We start from the raw sequence: 18,708 nt of genomic DNA, 5'->3' as shown, positions 1-18,708 counted from the left end.
TCGTGGCGTAAGGATGCCAACCCGAATTCTACCCCAGAATCCACAGAAGGGTAGCGAAAGAACCACATGGTTCTCAGTCCCCCACACGCACACTGTGGTATGCACATATCCTATCTCTCTCTCTCTCTCTCTCTCTCACACACACACACACACACACACACACTGTGGTATGCACATACCCTGTCTCTCTTTCTCTCTCTCTCTCTCTCTCTCACACACACACACACACACACACACACACTGTGGTATGCACATACCCTGTCTCTCTCTCTCTCACACACACACATACACACACACACACACACACCACCACCACCACAACAACAACAACAATAATAATAAAAACTAAAGAATGGGCGGGGCTGGGGATGTCGCTCAGCTGGTGGCTAAGTCCTTGCTTAGCATGCATGAGTCTCTAGGTTCAGTGCCCGTCAGAGCATAAGCAGGGTGTGGTGGCACACACCTGTGCTCCCGGCACTGGGACATACAGGCAGGAGGGTCCATTCAAGGTCATCCTTGGCCACATACTGAGTCTGAGGAAAGCCTTGGCTCCACCAGACCTGTCTCAGCATGAGAGGGAGTAGGAACACAGCTCAGTACAGTGTGCTCTATTGCCTAGTGTGCTCAAGGGCCTGGGTTTTTGTTTTGTTTTTTTAAAAAAGATTTATTTATTATTATGAATATAGTGCTCTGTCTGCATGTACACCTGCAGGCCAGAAGAGGGCATCAGATCACATTCTGGATGGTTGTGAGCCACCATGTGCTTGTTGAGAATTGAACTCAGGACCTCTGGAGGAGCAATCAGTGTCCTTGACCTCTGAGCCATCTCTCCAGGCCCTAAGGGCCTGAGTTTAATGCCCAGTGCTGGAAAGAACAAGTTCACATGGCACCCCTGTGCTCGTTCCTATGTCTGCTACAAAGACCATCAGCAACTTAATGCTTTAAGATGACACAAATGGGCCTGGAGAGATGGCTCAGAGGTTAAGAGCACTGGCTGCTCTTCCAAAGGTCCTGAGTTCAATTCCCAGCAACCACATGGTGGCTCACAACCATCTATAATGTGATCTGGCGCCCTCTTCTGGCCTGCAGGTGTATACACAGGCATAATAAATAAATGGTTAATACTACCTTTCAGTTCTGAAGACTAGAAACCCAAACTAGATCGGACAGGGCTAAAAGTCGTTCGCAGGCCTGCCTCCTCCAGACCCCAAAGACACATTTCTTTACCTTTTTCAGCTTTTAGAAGCCGCCTGCATTCTCTATCCTATGGCCCAATTCTTCAAAAAAGTAGCAGAATCTCATCAAATCTCGCTCAGATTTGTTATTTATTTTATTTATTTATTTGTTTGTTTTTGGTTTTTTGAGACAGGGTCTCTCTGTGTTGCCTTGGCTGTCCTGGACTCGCTTTGTAGACCAGGCTGGCCTCGAACTCACAGCGATCCACCTGCCTCTGCCTCCCGAGTGCTGGGATTAAAGGCTTGCGCCACCACGCCAGGCTTGTTATTATTTTTGCAAAGCTAGATATTGAAGGTAGGGATTTGTGCTTGCTAAATGAGAGTGCTGCTTCCCCTCACTGGGAGATTCTAGACAGGCTCTACCACTGAGCCACACCCCCAGCCCCTCACTGGGGGATTCTAGACAGGGCTCTACCACTGAGCCACACCCCCAGCCCCTCACTGGGGGATTCTAGACAGGGCTCTACCACTGAGCCACACCCCAGCCCCTCACTGGGGGATTCTAGGCAGGGGCTCTACCACTGAGCCACGCCCCCAGCCCCTCACTGGGGGATTCTAGGCAGGGGCTCTACCACTGAGCCAGGCCCCCAGCCCCTCACTGGGGGATTCTAGGCAGAGGCTCTACCACTGAGCCACCCTCCCAGCCCCTCCCTGGGGGATTCTAGGCAGGGGCTCTACCACTGAGCCACACCCCTAGCCCCTCACTGGGGGATTCTAGGCAGGGGCTCTACCACTGAGCCACACCCCCAGCCCCTCACTGGGGGATTCGAGGCAGGGGCTCTACCACTGAGCCACGCCCCCAGCCCCTCACTGGGGGATCCTAGGCAGGGGCTCTACCACTGAGCCACGCCCCCAGCCCCTCACTGGGGGATCCTAGGCAGGGGCTCTACCACTGAGCCACACCCCAGCCCCTCACTGGGGGATTCGAGGCAGGGGCTCTACCACTGAGCCACACCCCAGCCCCTCACTGGGGGATTCGAGGCAGGGGCTCTACCACTGAGCTATGTCCACCATCCCTCACTGGGAGAGTCTAGTTAAGAGTTCTATCAGGAAGCTATTTCTCTAGCTAAGTTTTTGCTCTTGTGTTTTGAGAAAAGTTCTCACCAGGTTGCCTTGGCTTGTCTTGAATTCTCTCATGTAGCCACAGCTTACCTTGAGCATTCTGTCTGGCCTCAGCCTTTGAAGAACCTGGAATTACAATGCCTTTTCACTAGATTTACCTCTGATTTCCCTCACATGCATTTGCTTGTAATTCGCCAGCCGGCCCATGGTGGTTTTCTCATCTTTTTGTTTTGTTTTTCAAGACATAAGAGGTTTTCTATGTAGCCCTGGCTGTCCTGAGACTTGGTATGGTAGATCAGGCTGGCCTGGAACTCACAGAGATACACCTGCTTCTGCATCCCAAGTGCTGGCATTAAAGAAATGTACCACCACCTCCTGTCCCACTTCCTCATATTTGATTTCTTTTTAAAAAAGATTTATTTATTATGTATACAGTGTTATGTCTGTAAGTACACTTGCATGCCAGAAGAGGGCACCAGATCTCACTGTAGATGGTTGTTAGCCACCGCATGGTTGCTGGGAATTGAACTCAGGACCTTTGGAAGAGCAGCCAGTGCTCTTAACCTCTGAGCCATCTCCCCAGACCCCAGTTCCCTGCAAGGCTCTCTCTGCCCACAGCCCCTGTCCCTCTCAGGGATCTCACTTGGGCACTATTTGGGAAGTGAGTCCCCTGACCTCACCTTGCCCTCTGAGCCCTGCCTGCCTTCACATCTCAGCATCCAGGTAGGCCTCCATGTTACCTCCTCACAGTCTCCTGACAAGAAAACCCCTCAACCTCATGTAGCTAGCAGCAAGGCTTCTCGCCTTCCCCCGAACCCTCACTTCCCATGTGACCTCTTTATCCATATTCCCAGTCACCGCCTAACTCAGGCAGCATGCGTGTGTGCGCCTCGCTAGCTGCCCTTCTAGGCTCCTCTGGCCCTTCAGTCCTCGGCTTCGTGTTGCTCACTGCCTCTCAGTGAGGTCACTGGCAGCGGCAGTGTTTGCTCTTTTCATAACTAATATTATTTTAATGTCTTTTTTATCTTGAGTTGATATTCAAGGGCTACACACATAATAAGATTTTTTCTAGGGCTGGTGAGATGGCTCAGTGATTAAGAGCATGTACTGCTCTCTCAGTGGACCTAAGTTCAGTTCCCAGCACCTGCCTTAGTAGGCTCACAACTGCCTGTAATTGCAGGGATCCAGCACCCCCTTCTGGCCTCCAGTGGCACTGCACTCACATGCACAGACACACCTACAGTTTTGGGTTTTGATTTGTTTTTTGGTTTTTCAAGACAGGGTTTCTTGGGGCTGGAGAGATGGCTCAGAGGTTAAGAGCACTGTCTGCTCTTCCAAAGGTCCTGAGTTCAATTCCCAGCAACCACATGGTGGCTCACAACCGTCTATAATGAGATCTGGTGTCCTCTTCTGGCCTGCGGGCAGAATACTGTGTAAATAATAAATAAATAACTATTAAAAAAAAAAAGAGGACAGGGTTTCTCTGTAGCCTTTGCTGTCTTCGACTCATTATGTAGACCAGCCTGGCCTTGAACTCACAGTGATCCACCTGCCTCTGCCTCCCAAATGCTGAGATTAAAGGTGTGCACCACCACCACCACCTAGCTACAACCATAATTTTTTAAAAAGAACTTTTAGTATAATGTTCCAGTTATAATGAGGAGAAAAAAGTGATATGATTACCTTTTTGTTTGTTTGTTTGTTTGTTGAGACAGAGTCTCACTGTGTAGCTCTGGCTGTACAGGAATTCATTCACCAGGCTGGCCTAGAACTCACAGCGATCCACCTGCCTCTGCCTCCCGAGTGCTGGGATTAAAGGCGTGCGCCACCACCGCCCAGCTAGGTGATGTGATTTGCAACTGGATAAGAGCAAAATGCTTGTGTGTGAATATGTCAGAGGACATAAACAAAATAAGTGACATCTATTTATAGTGAGTCCGTTTGGGATGCCTAAGAAGAAAGGTCATTGATTGGAACATTGTTGGCGCTCAACATTTAACTCCCAGAAATAGTTGGCAAAGGAACGTGCTGGTGCTAGTGTGAGTCACCGGGAACTGGTGCAGGTGGCCCACGCATCTTTCTTTCTTTTTTTCTTTCCTTTTTTTTGGGGTTTTTTTTTTTTTTTTTTTGGTTTTTCAAGACAGGGTTTCTCTGTGTAGCCTTAGCTGTCCTGGACTCACTTTGTAGACCAGGCTGGCCTCGAACTCACAGCGATCCGCCTGCCTCTGCCTCCCCAGTGCTGGGATTAAAGGTGTGCGCCACCACCACCACCCGCCTAGGCCCAAGCATCTTGACTTGGTGGCTCAAATACTAATGGAGTTGCTGTCCTAGATGTGACCTCTCAAAACAGTGAGCAGTTTTGCCGGGGCTCCCCCACACACAACGGCAGCCAGTCCTCATGCTGAGCAAAAGCCGCACTCAGAATTCCAGTTTATACTTTGACTGTGCAAGAAATATGTGTCCTTCCTGCATCGAGGAGTCAGGCTTTGGGAATTGTGCCCTCGGCTCTTCTGAGTTGTCCAGGCCGGGCCTTACATGGTCAGCCTGCCCATGGGCAAAAACCAGGACAAGCCGGGCAGTGGTGGCGCACGCCTTTAATCCCAGCACTTGGGAGGCAGAGGCAGGTGGATTGCTGTGAATTCCATGTGAGCCTGGTCTACAAAGCAAGTCTAGGACAGCCAAGGCTACACAGAAAAACCCTGTCTCGAAAAACCAAAAAAAAAAAAAAAAAAAATCAAAACAAAACAAAAAACCCAAACCAAACCAAAACAAAACAAAACAAAAAACAAACCAGGACAGCTAGCACAGTGTCTGTCCTACACTTGACCCAACATCAAACACCGTCCAGATGCATGTCCTCACTGCAGACCACTCCTGTACGCACTGGACCCTGGCTGCTCATTTCTGAAATCCTTGTCTGACCCTCCTCACATACCCACCCAGCTCGGTCTGCTGCTCCTGGGTGCTAGCAGGTAACCCCCAATTCCCCTTGTCCAAAATAGCCCATATCTTCGCTTCCCCCCCCCCCCCCCCTCTCTCTCTCTCTCTCTCTCTCTCTCTCTCTCTCTCTCTCTCTCCTTTGCTATCGGTGAGAACCAGATCCGTCAGTCACCCTGTGCCCCATCACCACCACCTGCCTGCCACGTGGCAGTCTCAAGGGCCAGCGTGGCACCTGACGTGTGCCGGGCAGACACTGGGTCATTTCTTCATAATGAATCACGTTGTCCCAGGAGGTGGGTGTGGTGAAACGCAGTCTCCCGGAGAGACTGTGTCAGTCCCCAGGCCCCGTGTCAGGGTTAGAGGTTTCTTTTTACACGAAACTGTATCAGTCACTGTTAATGTTATTTTTCTAAATAACTGAGCTTGTTTCTCTTAGTTTCTCTCTTAACCTGGTTCTCACACAAATTATTGTGTTTGTTTATAAGGCCTCACCACACAATTTTGAAATCCGTTCATTGGCTGGGGATATAAGGTAGGGGAGCTGGGGTGCTTTCCAGTCCCCTCTTTTAGTTGGGGGGTTCTGAGGACTTTCCAAGTCTCTAACCTTTTGTGTGAGAAAGGAGCATTCCAGGGCACAGTGGTTTAGCTCCAGCAGCCTTGATGGATGGAACAAGCCTGTGTTCACGGCTGTGGCCGCTGGGCCCCGCTCCTAGCACACTTTTTCTGTAATTCACTCTTCAGTCCACTCAGTCTCAAGCCAGAGCCTAGCGCGGCTTCACACATGGGCTAGGCAGAGGCCAGCAGCCTGTCCTCCTTAATGCCTGCTAAGGAGCCTGGGGGGGACTGGGAGGGTGTGTGGCCTGCAGGGACCCTGGCCACTCTTCCTTGGTAGGAGGAAGAACAGAAGAGGCCAAGAGTCAGGCCAGATGGCTGCCCTGGGTGCCTCTTCTTCTCCCTGGGTCAGGCCGTGTCACTAAACACTTGCCTGGCACTTTCTGTGTTTTGGGTTAGCTCAACTCTTCACAAAACCAGGAGTGGGAGAGCCAGCGATGATGTGTCCTCACCTGAGGATGCCAGAGCACAGCCTCAAGGTCGTACAGCTAAGTGCCGGTAGAGGCAGGACCTGGGCATTTTCCAGTTTGCCCGCTATTGATTTTCTAATTCACTTCCATTGTGGTCGCAGAGCTTTCTCTGTGGGTCTTTAATCCTTTTAAATGGACTGCGCCCCGTCCCGTGGCTCTGCAGTAAGGTCTGTCTTGGGAAATGTTCCCTGTGTTTGCCCTGGAGATGGATTCCACTATTGGTGGGTGAAATGTTCCAGAAAGGCCATTGAGGGTGAGTGGTTTAATGTGGTTGTCTCCGGCCTCTGTCTACTCACTGATTTTCTCTCTGGCTCTCCTGTCAGCCACAAGAGGGAAGTGGCACAGTTGCCCGCTCTCCAGTTCTCAGTTTACAGTTCTGGGTCTCAGCCTCTCTCTCCCTCTCTCTCTCCCCATGCCTCCCATCTCTTTCATCAGAGTTAGAACCCAGGACCTTGGAAAAATGCTTTACCACTGAGGTGAACTCTCAGCCTTTCACTGGTGAATTCCTGGCAGGTTCTGTACAGCTGAGCCACGCCCCTAGGCCCTCCCTGGGGGATTCTAGGCAGGGGCTCTACCGCTGAGCCACACCCCAGCCCCTCACTGGGGGATTCTAGGCAGGGGCTCCACCACTGAGCCACGCCCCCAGCCCCTCACTGGGGGATTCTAGGCAGGGGCTCTACCACTGAGCCACGCCCCCAGCCCCTCACTGGGGGATTCTAGGCAGGGGCTCTACCACTGAGCCACGCCCCCAGCCCCTCACTGGAGGATTCTAGGCAGGGGCTCTACCACTGAGCCACGCCCCCAGCCCCTCACTGGGGGATTCTAGGCAGGGGCTCTACCACTGAGCCACACCCCAGCCCCTCACTGGAGGATTCTAGGCAGGGGCTCTACCACTGAGCCACGCCCCCAGCCCCTCACTGGGGGATTCTAGGCAGGGGCTCTACCACTGAGCCACGCCCCCAGCCCCTCACTGGGGGATTCTAGGCAGGGGCTCTACCACTGAGCCACACCCCCAGCCCCTCACTGGGGGATTCTAGGCAGGGGCTCTGCCACTGAGCCACACCCCAAGCCCCTCACTGGGGGATTCTAGGCAGGGGCTCTGCCACTGAGCCACACCCCAGCCCTTCACAGGGGGAATTCTGGGGAACTTTCCATTGTGGAATGTTTTTTTTCTCTATAACTTCTAAAAGATATCTTTATTTATGGGGGTGGGGGTGCATGGCACAGAGCTCAGAGAACAGCTTATGGTAGTCAGTTCTATATTTCCACCATGTGGGTGCTGGAGATTAGAGCGTCGTAAGGCTTGGTGGCAAATGCCTTGACCCACTGAGCTGTCTCTCAGCAGCCTTGGTTTATGAGCCTCGAAGCTCTTGAACTGACTGGCCCCTCCTGTCAGTCCTGGTCCCAGTGGCTTGTTCTTAAGTTAGCTTTGTGTACCGCAGCTTTCCAGCTTAGTGTTTACATAGCGTATCGCTTGCCCATTTTATTCCAGTCTACACGAATTGTGTGTGTGTGTGTGTGTGCACATGCATGTGTGTGCATATGTGCGTGTTAAATTTTAACTGATTATCTTATGTGGGTGGCTGTTTTGCCTGCCCGTGTGTCCGTGTACCACGCATGTGCAGTGCCCAGAGAAGGCAGAAGAGAGAGCATCAGGTCTTTTGGAGCTGGAGTTATATAGATGCCTTTGAACTGCCGTGCAGGTACGAATGGGGCCAAACCTGTGTCCTCTGAAAGAGCAGCCGATGCTCTTAACTGCCGAGCCGTCTCTCTCCAGCCTCCTCCCAGCGCGAATTGTTGATTCTACCTCTGCTCGGAGGAAGCTCACAAGATTTCGAGCCCCGTGTGAACCCTCGGGGACTGCTCTTTGCTTGAGACAAGGACTGCCCGTCTGTCCTCATGCACACACAAACTGATACTCAGTGAGAGGCTCAAGTGAACCCCATGTTTCTAGAATTCCCCCACCCCTTTCTGTCCCACGTAGTCCAGTCATCTGCACCCCCATCAAAGCCCAGACCCCCGTCTCCTTCACATGCATGGTTGTTGGACTCGCTCCTCCTTTTTCCTCTCTTTTAGCTTCCTTTATGAGTTACATACAGTCACGTGGCCAAGGCAGGAACCCAGGCTCGCTGTGTGCCACGTGACCCAGCCTCACAATGCCTGTCGGCCTCCATCTTCAAATGTTTTCCTCGCTGGGCGGTGGTGGCTCACGCCTTTAATCCCAGCACTCGGGAGGGAGGCAGAGGCAGGCGGATCTCTGTGAGTAGTTCGAGGCCAGCCTGGTCTACAAAGCGAGGCCAGGGCAGCCAAGGCTACACAGAGAGAGACCCTGTCTGGAAAAAAAAAATGTTTTTCTCTGGATGCTGGCCCCGGTGGCACAGGCCTGTCATTTCAGCTGCTTGGGAAAGTAAGGCAGGGGGAGATTAAACTCAAGCCTAGCCAACACATTCAAGGCCAACTTGGGCAACATCATGAGACATTATATTAAATTTAGAAGATAGAGGAGAGGATGGCTCAGCGGATAGGGGCACTCACTGCCCTTACAGACGTCTGGAGTTTGGTTCCTAATACACATCTTGGGTGGATCATGAGCACCTAAAACTCCATTTCCCTCTGCATATGGTTCACACTTAGATATATTATATAAGACGCTCATGCACTTAAAAATATACAGCTAGCTCGGCGTTGTGGCTCATGTCTTCAATCCCAGCACTCAGGAGGCTGAGCCAGGAGAATCTCTATGAGTTCTAGGCCAGGGTGAGCTACAGAGCAAATTGCAAGACAGCCAGGGCTATAAGAAACCCTATCTTGAAAAAACAAAAACAACAACAACAAAAATCTATTTATCTAGATACATGTTTTGGTGGTGGTGGTGGTGGTGGTGGTGATGGTGGTTTGGGTTTTTTGAGACAGGGTTTCTCTGTGTAACAGAGCCCTTTGACTGTCCTGGACTCCTTTTGTAGACCAGGGTAACCTCAACCTCACAGAGATTCGCCTGAGTGCTGAGTGCTGGGATTACAGGTGTGTACCACCACCTCTGGGCTTGGATACGTATTTCTTTAAAAAATAAAATGCCTAGGAGTATAGCCAGCCCAGGGGCAAAAAATACTTGCCTGGAATCTCCTAGTGAGGAGCTGGGGTGTGGCTCAGTGGCAGAGGACCTGCCTACCATGCTTGAGACCCTAGTCCAACCTCTATACTGCTAAGGAGTTTCTCTATTCAGCCAGGCGCAGTGGCACATGCCTAGAGTCCCAGCACTCAGGAGGCAGAGGCAGGAGGATCAGTTGTGATTTCAAGGCCAGCTTGGACTATAAAGCAAGTCCAGGACAGCCAAGGAGACACAGAAAAACCCTGTCTCAGAAAACTAAAAACTGCTGGGCGTGATGGTGCACACCTTTAATCCCAGCACTCGGGAGGCAGAGGCAGGTGGATCGCTGTGAGTTCGAGGCCAGCCTGGTCTACAAAGGGAGTCCAGGACAGCCAAGGCTACACAGATAGACCCTGTCTGGGGGAGAAAAAGAAAGAAAGAAAGAAAGAAAGAAAGAAAGAAAGAAAGAAAGAAAGAAAGAAAGAAAGAAAACTAAAAACCAAAAACAAGCAACAAAAAAGATTTTCTCTATTCTGCCCAGTATTTTTGTTTGTTTGTTTGTTTGTTTGTTTTTTGAGACAGGGTTTCTCTCTGTGTAGTCTTGGCTGCCCTGGACTCGCTTTGTAGACCAGGCTGGCCTCGAACTCACAGCGATCCGCTTGCCTCTGCCTCCCGAGTGCTGGGATTAAAGGCGTGCGCCACCACACCCGGCCCTAGTATTGTGTTTTTAAACAGCTTATATTGGGAGCGTATTTCCAGACCATCTTGCTCTCTTATACCTGGAATTAGAAATTTCTGGAAGCAGTACTTAAACCCACCGAGTCCAGCTCCTGAATCCACACTTCCAGCCACCGCCCTAACTAGCAGCCGTTGCTCCTTTTGATGGCTCAGTGGTGAAAAGCACCTGCTCCTTTTCCAGAGGTCCTGCGTTCGATTCCCAGCCACCACATGGGGGCCTCACAACCATCTATAATGAGATCCGGTGCCCTCTTGTGGTGGGCAGGCGCCAGGGCAGGCAGAACACTGTGTAATAAATTAAGTCGGGGTCAGGAAGGTGGAAGAGATGGCGCCGGCTTGTAGCTCACACTTCCAACCCCCTCAGGTGGGCCTTTACCTTGATCATCATCTCCTCCTACACGGCCAACCTGGCCGCCTTCCTCACGGTGCAGCGGATGGAGGTGCCGGTGGAGTCAGCAGACGACCTGGCGGATCAGACCAACATCGAGTACGGCACTATTCACGCCGGCTCCACCATGACTTTCTTCCAGGTGGGGCAGCCCTACAACCCCCCCCCCCCAGCCTAGGCATGAGGGTGGTAGACATACCTGACCTGTTGGGGGGGCGGGGCGGGGTGGAGGGGAGGGCGGGGCCGTGCTGCTACCTGGAGAGACGCTAACTTTCACCTGGCGAAGGGAAACGTGGAGGCAGATGGGTAATCTAATATGAGGCAGAACTGGGCACAGCGCAGGAGGAGTAGAGCCAAGGAGGCTGCTGGGAGGGCTGGGCCCATGTAGCGGGAGTCTTCATCTGGAAGGAGGGAGATTTCACCGTGTGTGTGTGTGTGTGTGTGTGTGTGTGTGTGTGTGTGTGTGTGTGTAAAAGGGGGGGGGACAGGGATCCAGGGAAATGGACAGAGTGGGCCTCACCCATCTCCCTTCATGCTCGCTCGGCCAAGAACTCACGGTACCAGACGTACCAGCGTATGTGGAACTACATGCAGTCGAAGCAGCCGAGCGTGTTCGTCAAGAGCACCGAGGAGGGAATCGCCCGGGTCCTCAACTCCCGCTACGCCTTCCTTCTCGAGTCCACCATGAACGAGTACCACCGGCGCCTCAACTGCAATCTCACCCAGATCGGGGGCCTCCTCGACACCAAGGGCTATGGCATCGGCATGCCGCTGGGTACGGGGCGTGGCCAAGCTTGCGGCGTGGAGTGAGATGTTGGGGGTGGGACTTAACAACCGAGGAATGCTAGTGAGCCCAGGAGCATCCTGAGCCCTCCATGAGACGAGCCCGGCGTGTCGCGTGGCCCTGGGTAGACGAGGTCAGCATCACATCTGGAACACACAGAGAGTCGGCGTAGAAGCCTGTGAGCCCCAACCTCAGGGGATGTGAAGCGAATTCTGTGACTTAGCATAGTACAATTCGGCAAACATGAGCTCTGTGGGAGACAGGATTTGGGTGGTTTTGGTTGTTGGGGTTTTTTTTGTTTGTTTGTTTGTTTGGTTTTTCGAGACAGGGTTTCTCTGTGTAGCCTTGGCAGTCCTGGACTCGCTTTGTAGACCAGGCTGGCCTCGAACTCACAGCGATCCGCTTGCCTCTGCCTCCCAAGTGCCCCTTGGTTCAGCACCACGCTCAGCTAGAACTTGGGTTTCTTGGCTTCATAGTCTCTCCGCCGAGCTCAGAGCAGGTGCTCAGAAAAAGCAGGGAGGAAGGAGAAAAAGGCGCAGGGCGGGAAGCTTATACTTTGGGTCACACTTTTCCAGTGTTCAGTGCTAGAAACCCAAACATTAATTTGTCTCCAAACTTTGGTAATTATGATGAGGCCAAGTGTGAGGCCAAGCGGAGGACATGAAAGGGAAGGGGGGGGTCGCACAGAACCAGGAGGATAGGGTCCACTCAGCTGACCCCTGCAATGCCTGTCCAGGTAGTAGGAGGTCGTAGACAGCGTGCGTACTTTTGCAGTGGGTGTTGACAAGTGCTGTGAAAGGAGTGTAGTGGAAGACGGAGTGGAGGACTTGGCGCCATTTTTAATAAAGTGGGGAGCCCGTGTGTAAGCAGAGGCCCGAGGGAGGTGAAGGAAAGGGCCCACAGAAGCAAAGGCCCTCAAGTAGGACTTTGTCTACCAGATAGGGAGAGTTGTCAGGAAACCAGTGTGGCAGTGCTGGTCGAGCCTTGGGCAAGGGCTCCTAAGAATGGCAGCACACCAGCCTGGTCTACAAAGCGAGGCCAGGACAACCAGGGATACACACAGGGAAACCCTGTCTCAAAACCCCTCCCTCCCCCCCTCCCCCCCAAAAAAAAAGAAAGGCAGCACAGGCCGGGCGGTGGTGGTGCGTGCCCTTAAATCAAATCTCCGCACTCTGGGAGGCAGAGGCAGGAGGATCTGTGCCAGTTTAAGGCCAGGCTGGTCTACAAAGCGAGTCCAGGACAGGCAAGGCTACACAGAGAAACCCTGCCTGGAAAAACCAAAAAGAAAACGGAAAAAAAAAAAAAAAGAACCTCTTCCTAGTTACAGTTGGACCTACTGCTCAGAAAACTGCCTCTCTTTCTGGTTGTTGTGTGATGAGATCAGGTAGAGGCTGAATGGGGCTTGGGGTAGTGGGCCCCGTGGTGACCCCCTCACGTGCCCGGCCAGGCTCCCCGTTTCGGGATGAGATCACGCTGGCCATCCTGCAGCTCCAAGAAAATAACAGGCTGGAGATCCTGAAACGCAAGTGGTGGGAGGGCAGCCGCTGCCCGAAGGAGGAGGACCACAGGGCCAAAGGTCAGCCGCCCCCGCCCCTCCCTGCGCCCGCTTTTTCCCAGAAACCCCTTGGGCCCGCGCCCACCCCGCCCACTCCCTGGCTGTCTCCCCCCCCTGCCCCCTCCAGGTTTGGGCATGGAGAACATTGGAGGTATCTTTGTCGTGCTCATCTGCGGCCTCATCGTTGCTGTCTTCGTGGCGGTCATGGAATTCATCTGGTCCACGCGAAGGTCCGCGGAGTCCGAGGAGGTGAGGAGACTGAGCACGGTTGGGGGCGGGGCGGGGCAGGAGAAGACCCTCGGGAACTTTTTAAGGGTCCAAAGTGGTGGATGCTAGCGACTTGGATGAAGAAGAAGGGGGGAATGCAAGAGGTGGGGACAGGGTTTGGGGAGGCAGGGGGTTAAGAGAGGAGCTAAGCCATTCCTGGTTATGTAAAGGAGGTGTCGGGTCAGAGAAAGGGGGGGGAAGGAGAGCCAGGGGAGTGATGAGAATTCAAAGGGCCACTGAAGCGTGGGTGCGGAGGACCCCAGAGGCTGAAAAGTAGGATACAGCTGGTGTGGTGTTAGACACACGAGGCAGAGGCAGGCGCACGGATCAGCAGTTCAAGACTGCTCTCCTCTACGTAGTGAGTTCGAGCCTAGCTTGGGCTACATGGGACCCCGTTTGAGAAGGAAGACAGAGACAGGCAGACAGACCAAGCATAGCGGCTTCTGGAAAATCTAAAGCAGGAGGGTTGCCGCCGTTTGCCTCAGCCTCTCGAGTGGTAGCGAGGCAGGAGTGCCCCATCATACCCGTGTAAGATTCCCCAGGGGAGTGGCTGGGCCAGTCTTCCTTCAGGTTTCCCTGGAAAAGGCAGGGCAGACTGTAAATACAGCAGAGAAGGGGCCAGGGAATCTAGGATATGAAAAAAGACAGAGGAGGAGAGACCGGGTGGATTGAGTCGGGTTGGTGGGTTTGGAACGTGGGGGCTGTCTTTTTTTGTACGTGTGGTACTGAGGATTGAGCCCGGGGCCTTAGGTGTGCCCGGCAGATGTCTGCTACGAAGATTCCAGGCAAGTGCTCACTCTACCACTGAGCTATATCCTCACCTTAATTTTTTTCTGTTTTTTTTTCGAGACAGGGTTTCACTGTGTAGCCTTGGCTGTCCTAGACTCGCTTTGTAGACCAGGCTGGCCTCGAACTCACAGCGCTCTGCCTGCCTCTGCCTCCTGAGTGCTGACATTAAAGGCGTGCGCCACCACGCCCGGCATTTTTTTTTTTAAAGACAGAGTCTCATTAAGTTGTCCCGCCTGCCCTTCACCCCTTAGCCCAGGATGGCCCTTGAGCTGGGAATCCTCCTGCCTCAGCCTCCTAAGAAGCTAAGGGGGTCAAAGCTCTGCGGTCCCAGGCCTCTCTAGTTGGTTTGCGTGTAAAAGGTGGCTCAGCCGTTTGTTCTCTAAAACATGCCTGATTCTGAGAGGGACACCCTCAGACAAGAATTCAAAGCATACACTTAGTGGCAGCTGGCAGGAGGCCTCTCAGTTCCTGGAAGGAGAGCCGCTCCCCAGGGTTGCTGGAGTGCCCTCCTGCCTCCCGCTGCTCACATCCCCAGAGCCAATGATTCAAGTGAGAGAACAAGGCAAGAGAAAAATGGGTGATCCTGTCACTCAGAGCAGTCCTGATGGAAAGTCCGAGAGGACCGCAGGACCAAGGGGACCAGATTTAGAGAGCAGATGCCACAACTCCCACTTCCCACCACACCAAGATTTTTTTTGTTTGTGTTAGCTTTGCACTTTTTTTTTTTTATTTAAAGACAGGGTTTCTCTGTGTAGCCCTGGCTGGCCTGGACTCGCTTTGTAGACCAGGCTGGCCTCGAACTCAGAGGGATCCACCTGCCTCTGCCTCCCGAGTGCTGGGATTAAAGGCGTGCGCCACCACCGCCCGGAAAGCTTTGCTTGTTGGTTTGTGAGTTTGGGTGCAAGTGTGGCAGTGAGAAGTGAGCTTTTGGGAGTCAGCTCTCTACCTCCACCCACCATGTGGGTCCCAGAGATGGCACTTGGGTCATCATCCTTGGTGGCCGAGCCATCTCACCAACCCTGGTTTGGATTTTTGAGACAGGGTCTTATAATGTAGCCTTGAACTCATGCTGGCCTGAAACTTAACAGTGATCCTCCTGTCTCAGCTTCTAAAGCCCTGGGATTTCAGGCATGCGCCAGCACACCCACACACACACACACACCCCAGCTCCTAAATTCGTAAGCACAACCCCCTCTCTGAAGTCCCCACGGATGCCAAGTGTCCACGCTTGCACTTATTCCTACACACCCAGCCCATCCCCGCCCACCTGCCGCACCCCAGGCAGAGCCCGGTCTCCGTTTGCTCACGTGTTATCTAACCCTCACCCGTCTCTCCTTCACTATTTCTCAGCAAATCCTGTGAGCACGGCCTTCACAGGCTAACCCAGAGGCCTCTCCCATCCCTCTGATCTAGCCTGCTGCATCACGGCAGCGTCCGCACAGGGCTCCCCCCCCCCACCCCCCTCTGTTCTCAGCACAGCTCATGTGATCCTACGGAAAGGCTTGAGTTCTCCAGTGGCTCCTGCTGGACCCTGGAGCAAACTTAGAGCCTTACCCCTCTGGCCTCATCTCCTCCCTCTCTCCCCATTCCTTCCCAAACCAGCCCCACCCCCCTCCAGATCTCAGCAGCTTTGGGCTGGGTTTCTGCCTAGACCGATCTCCTCCGGGGCTCACCCAGCCTTCACATAAAGGTCTGATGGGGGCCTCCTCATCTGCCATACCTCCAGGGCAGCATCCTGCCCATCCACGCTCTACCTCTATTTTATTTCCTTCCCAAGCACTTATCTTACAGAATGTATATGTTATATTTGTTATCTTCTGTCTCTGCATACTTGCGGGCTGAGGCTCAGGCAGCCTCCCGCCACCCCAACCCCACCCCCAAACTAATGGCTGGGGGTGGAACCTTACACACGTTGCGGTCAAGGCCTCTACCACTGACCTCCCAAGGACTAGGAGTTCTGTTTTTTTATTCTTTGTTGTAACTCGGGTGCCCAGATCAGTGCCTGGCACTCAGTAAATACGCCTTGCAATAGTGTGGGGGCAGAAACAGGGGCGGGAGAGGGGAGACGAGGTTAGGGGCAGTCAGAAAACACTGTTTGGGAAGACAGGAGTCAGAAAGTGAAAAGCAGGTTCAGGGACGAACTCAAGGAAAGATGGAGCCAAGAGGGGGCGAAGTACCGGAAACAAGCTTTGGCTGAAGGAACAGAATTGGGACGGGAGGGGGGGGGGAGGAAGGAGAGAGGTGCTGAAGGGGCAGAAAGGAGGTGGGGGCGGGAAGGGAGGGGGCGGCGTGCCCCGCGATGACCCTTCTGCCGCCCCTAGGTATCGGTGTGCCAGGAGATGCTGCAGGAGCTGCGCCACGCCGTGTCTTGCCGCAAGACCTCGCGTTCCCGCCGGCGCCGGCGCCCTGGCGGCCCGAGCCGGGCCCTGCTGTCGCTGCGCGCGGTCCGCGAGATGCGACTCAGCAACGGCAAGCTCTACTCGGCCGGCGCAGGCGGGGACGCGGGCGCGCACGGGGGTCCGCAGCGCCTCCTGGACGACCCCGGGCCTCCCGGGGGACCCCGGCCCGCGGCTCCCACGCCTTGCACGCACGTGCGCGTCTGCCAGGAGTGCAGGCGCATCCAGGCGCTGCGAGCTTCGGGGGCCGGGGCGCCCCCGCGTGGCCTGGGCACCCCAGCGGAAGCCACCAGCCCGCCTCGGCCGCGGCCAGGCCCCACAGGACCCCGCGAACTGACCGAGCACGAATGACCGTGGACGGAGCCGGGCGTGCGCCCCGACTGACTGCAGGGACGCGATGCGCCCCAGGCGGACAGGGCGCGGCGATTTTGCCTTTAGTTACTGGTGAAGTCCGAGCCCGGCTCCGGAGCGGGCCTGCGCCCCCTAGTGGACTCCAGCGAGGGTGTCGCGGACGCCCTCATTCCATCCCGCGCCGCGGGTGGGAGGAGCACAGAGACCGAGGACTCTAACGCCCGGGGACTGTGGGGTCCGTTCCTGGAGTTGGAAAGTGGTCCACGGGGAGGACCCCAGCCTGGGACTGCCCAGACGCCCCAAGACTTGACACTGCTCTCCACACTTCTGGAGGTGGGGAGGGCCTCTGGACATGTGGGTGTGTCTCCTGGTGCCCCTCCTCTCTTCTCTTTCTCTGTTTTTTGGGGGGAGAAACCTCAGAATTTCTATGAGACGCCCCCAGGGAGAGGGTCTGTTGGGTTCCTACACCTCCCCCTGTCACATCTCAGTCCCTATTGGAATAAAAAAAAGAACAAAACTCCAAAACTGGGGATACCTGGATTTCATTTTCTGGGGGAGGGGGTGGGGTGGGAGGTCAACGGGCGTTTTTTAGACCCTGGGAGTCGGCCAAGGAAACCCAAGAGATGTGCACACTCGCACCCCCCCCTCCCCCTGGGCGATTGCCCGCAGCATTCAGGTCAGCTCAGGTCCCAGCAGCCGCCCCCTCTCCATTGACCTTCCCTTGGGGACAGAAGGAGGCTGCGACAGAGACCCTGAGACAGATGGAGAGATGCAGGATCTGGAAGGGCGGAGACACTGGGAGGGAAGACTTGGGAAGAACGAAGCCAGATGGAGCTGGGGGGGGGGGATGGGAAAGCCTTGGAACTGTTCCTGTTAAAGCCCGGGGCGGCACCTGGAGCGGCGGCGTGGGACTGGGCTACAGTGAACTGAGAACTTGGGGGCGGCGGGGGGCGGGGGGCGATCGCGTGTGTGACTCCTGGTGAAGCCACCTTCAAGAGTGACTGACCCTTGAAGTCGCGTTCTTCCCTCTAGGGGCTAGAGGGACTGAGGGAGAAGGGTGGGTCTGTCTTCCTTCCCCGCCTCCTCACCACTCTGGAGGTTTCTGTGGAGAAAGGACGGGCTGAAGGTCACACAGCCGGAGCCAGAACGAGGCCGAGCAGAAACGAGGAGAGAGATGCAGCGGGGGTGGAGGGGAGAAGCAGACGGGTAGGGAAGAGGGAAAAGATCTTGATGCGTACAGAACGGGCGAGGGGTGGAAAGAGTGAGAGGCGAGAAGGTGCGCGGGGAGGGGTGGGACGAGGGAGGGGGAGGGCGGGTAGAGGGAGAGACTCTGAGAGGCGGAGAGATTGCAGAAGGGGACACAGTCTTGGGGGTGCGACTCAAATGAAACAGGGAAGGTAAAGGGCACAGGGAATTGAGGTGACAGACAGGAAGTCATAGAAAGCTAAAGAAAGACCCGAGGGGACCCCGAACGATGAAAAGGATCGGATTAAGAAGCCGAAGCTGGCGCAGACAGAAACTGGGCCCGCGCGCTCCAGCCTCTACAGGGACTCGGGAGCTGTCCGTTCAGCACCCCGCCGCTCGCCTGGAGCGCAGACGTCCAGGCTCTGGTCAGCTTTCCATATCCCCCGGCAGAACGACACGCCCAAGAGCCACTCCCGACCCCTCTGTTGTCAGGGCTGCTTCATACCGTGTCCCCAGTTTTCACTTGGCCACCTCTGTATCTCAGACTCTTGCTGTGTGTGCCAGCCCAGGCCAACCCCAGCATCTTTGCTGTCTCCGTATCTCTAAGAGACTGATCAATCACCCTGCCCTGGGGCTGGACTCTATTGAAGTGGCTATCATTGCGGATTTTTTTTTTTCTGTTTGACTCCCCTCTCTCTTTGTCTCATTACAATAGACTGCTCTCCTATAGAGTATGTCTCCGTTTCGGAACCCACCGAGTCTCTCTCTGTGTTTGGCAAACCTGTCCTCTGCCCAGCTAAGATGCCAGTGTCTCTGTCACCCTCACTAAACATGTCTGCTACAGTCAC

At 54.4% G+C, this 18,708-nt stretch overlaps 1 protein-coding gene across 2 annotated transcripts in view; it reads left to right on the top strand.

The window, feature by feature from the left end:
- The window catches only part of GRIK5 (glutamate ionotropic receptor kainate type subunit 5), a 72,822-nt gene extending 55,622 nt beyond the window's left edge, over nt 1-17,200 (top strand). For both annotated transcript variants that reach the window (XM_084770272.1, XM_084770273.1), the window contains exons 16-20: nt 10,510-10,675; nt 11,083-11,308; nt 12,765-12,893; nt 13,000-13,121; nt 16,250-17,200. In XM_084770272.1, coding sequence (XP_084626398.1) covers nt 10,510-10,675; nt 11,083-11,308; nt 12,765-12,893; nt 13,000-13,121; nt 16,250-16,675 — 1,069 coding nt within the window. In that variant the 3' untranslated portion in view covers nt 16,676-17,200. The remainder of the gene's footprint in view (nt 1-10,509; nt 10,676-11,082; nt 11,309-12,764; nt 12,894-12,999; nt 13,122-16,249) is intronic.
- The last annotated feature ends 1,508 nt before the right edge of the window (nt 17,201-18,708 follow it).

The sequence above is a fragment of the Acomys minous genome, assembly GCF_964271855.1.
Source record: "Acomys minous genome assembly, chromosome: 20".
Taxonomy (NCBI): domain Eukaryota; kingdom Metazoa; phylum Chordata; class Mammalia; order Rodentia; family Muridae; genus Acomys; species Acomys minous.
Note: the sequence above shows the minus strand (reverse complement) of the source record. Positions and strands in the feature narration are given on the sequence as shown.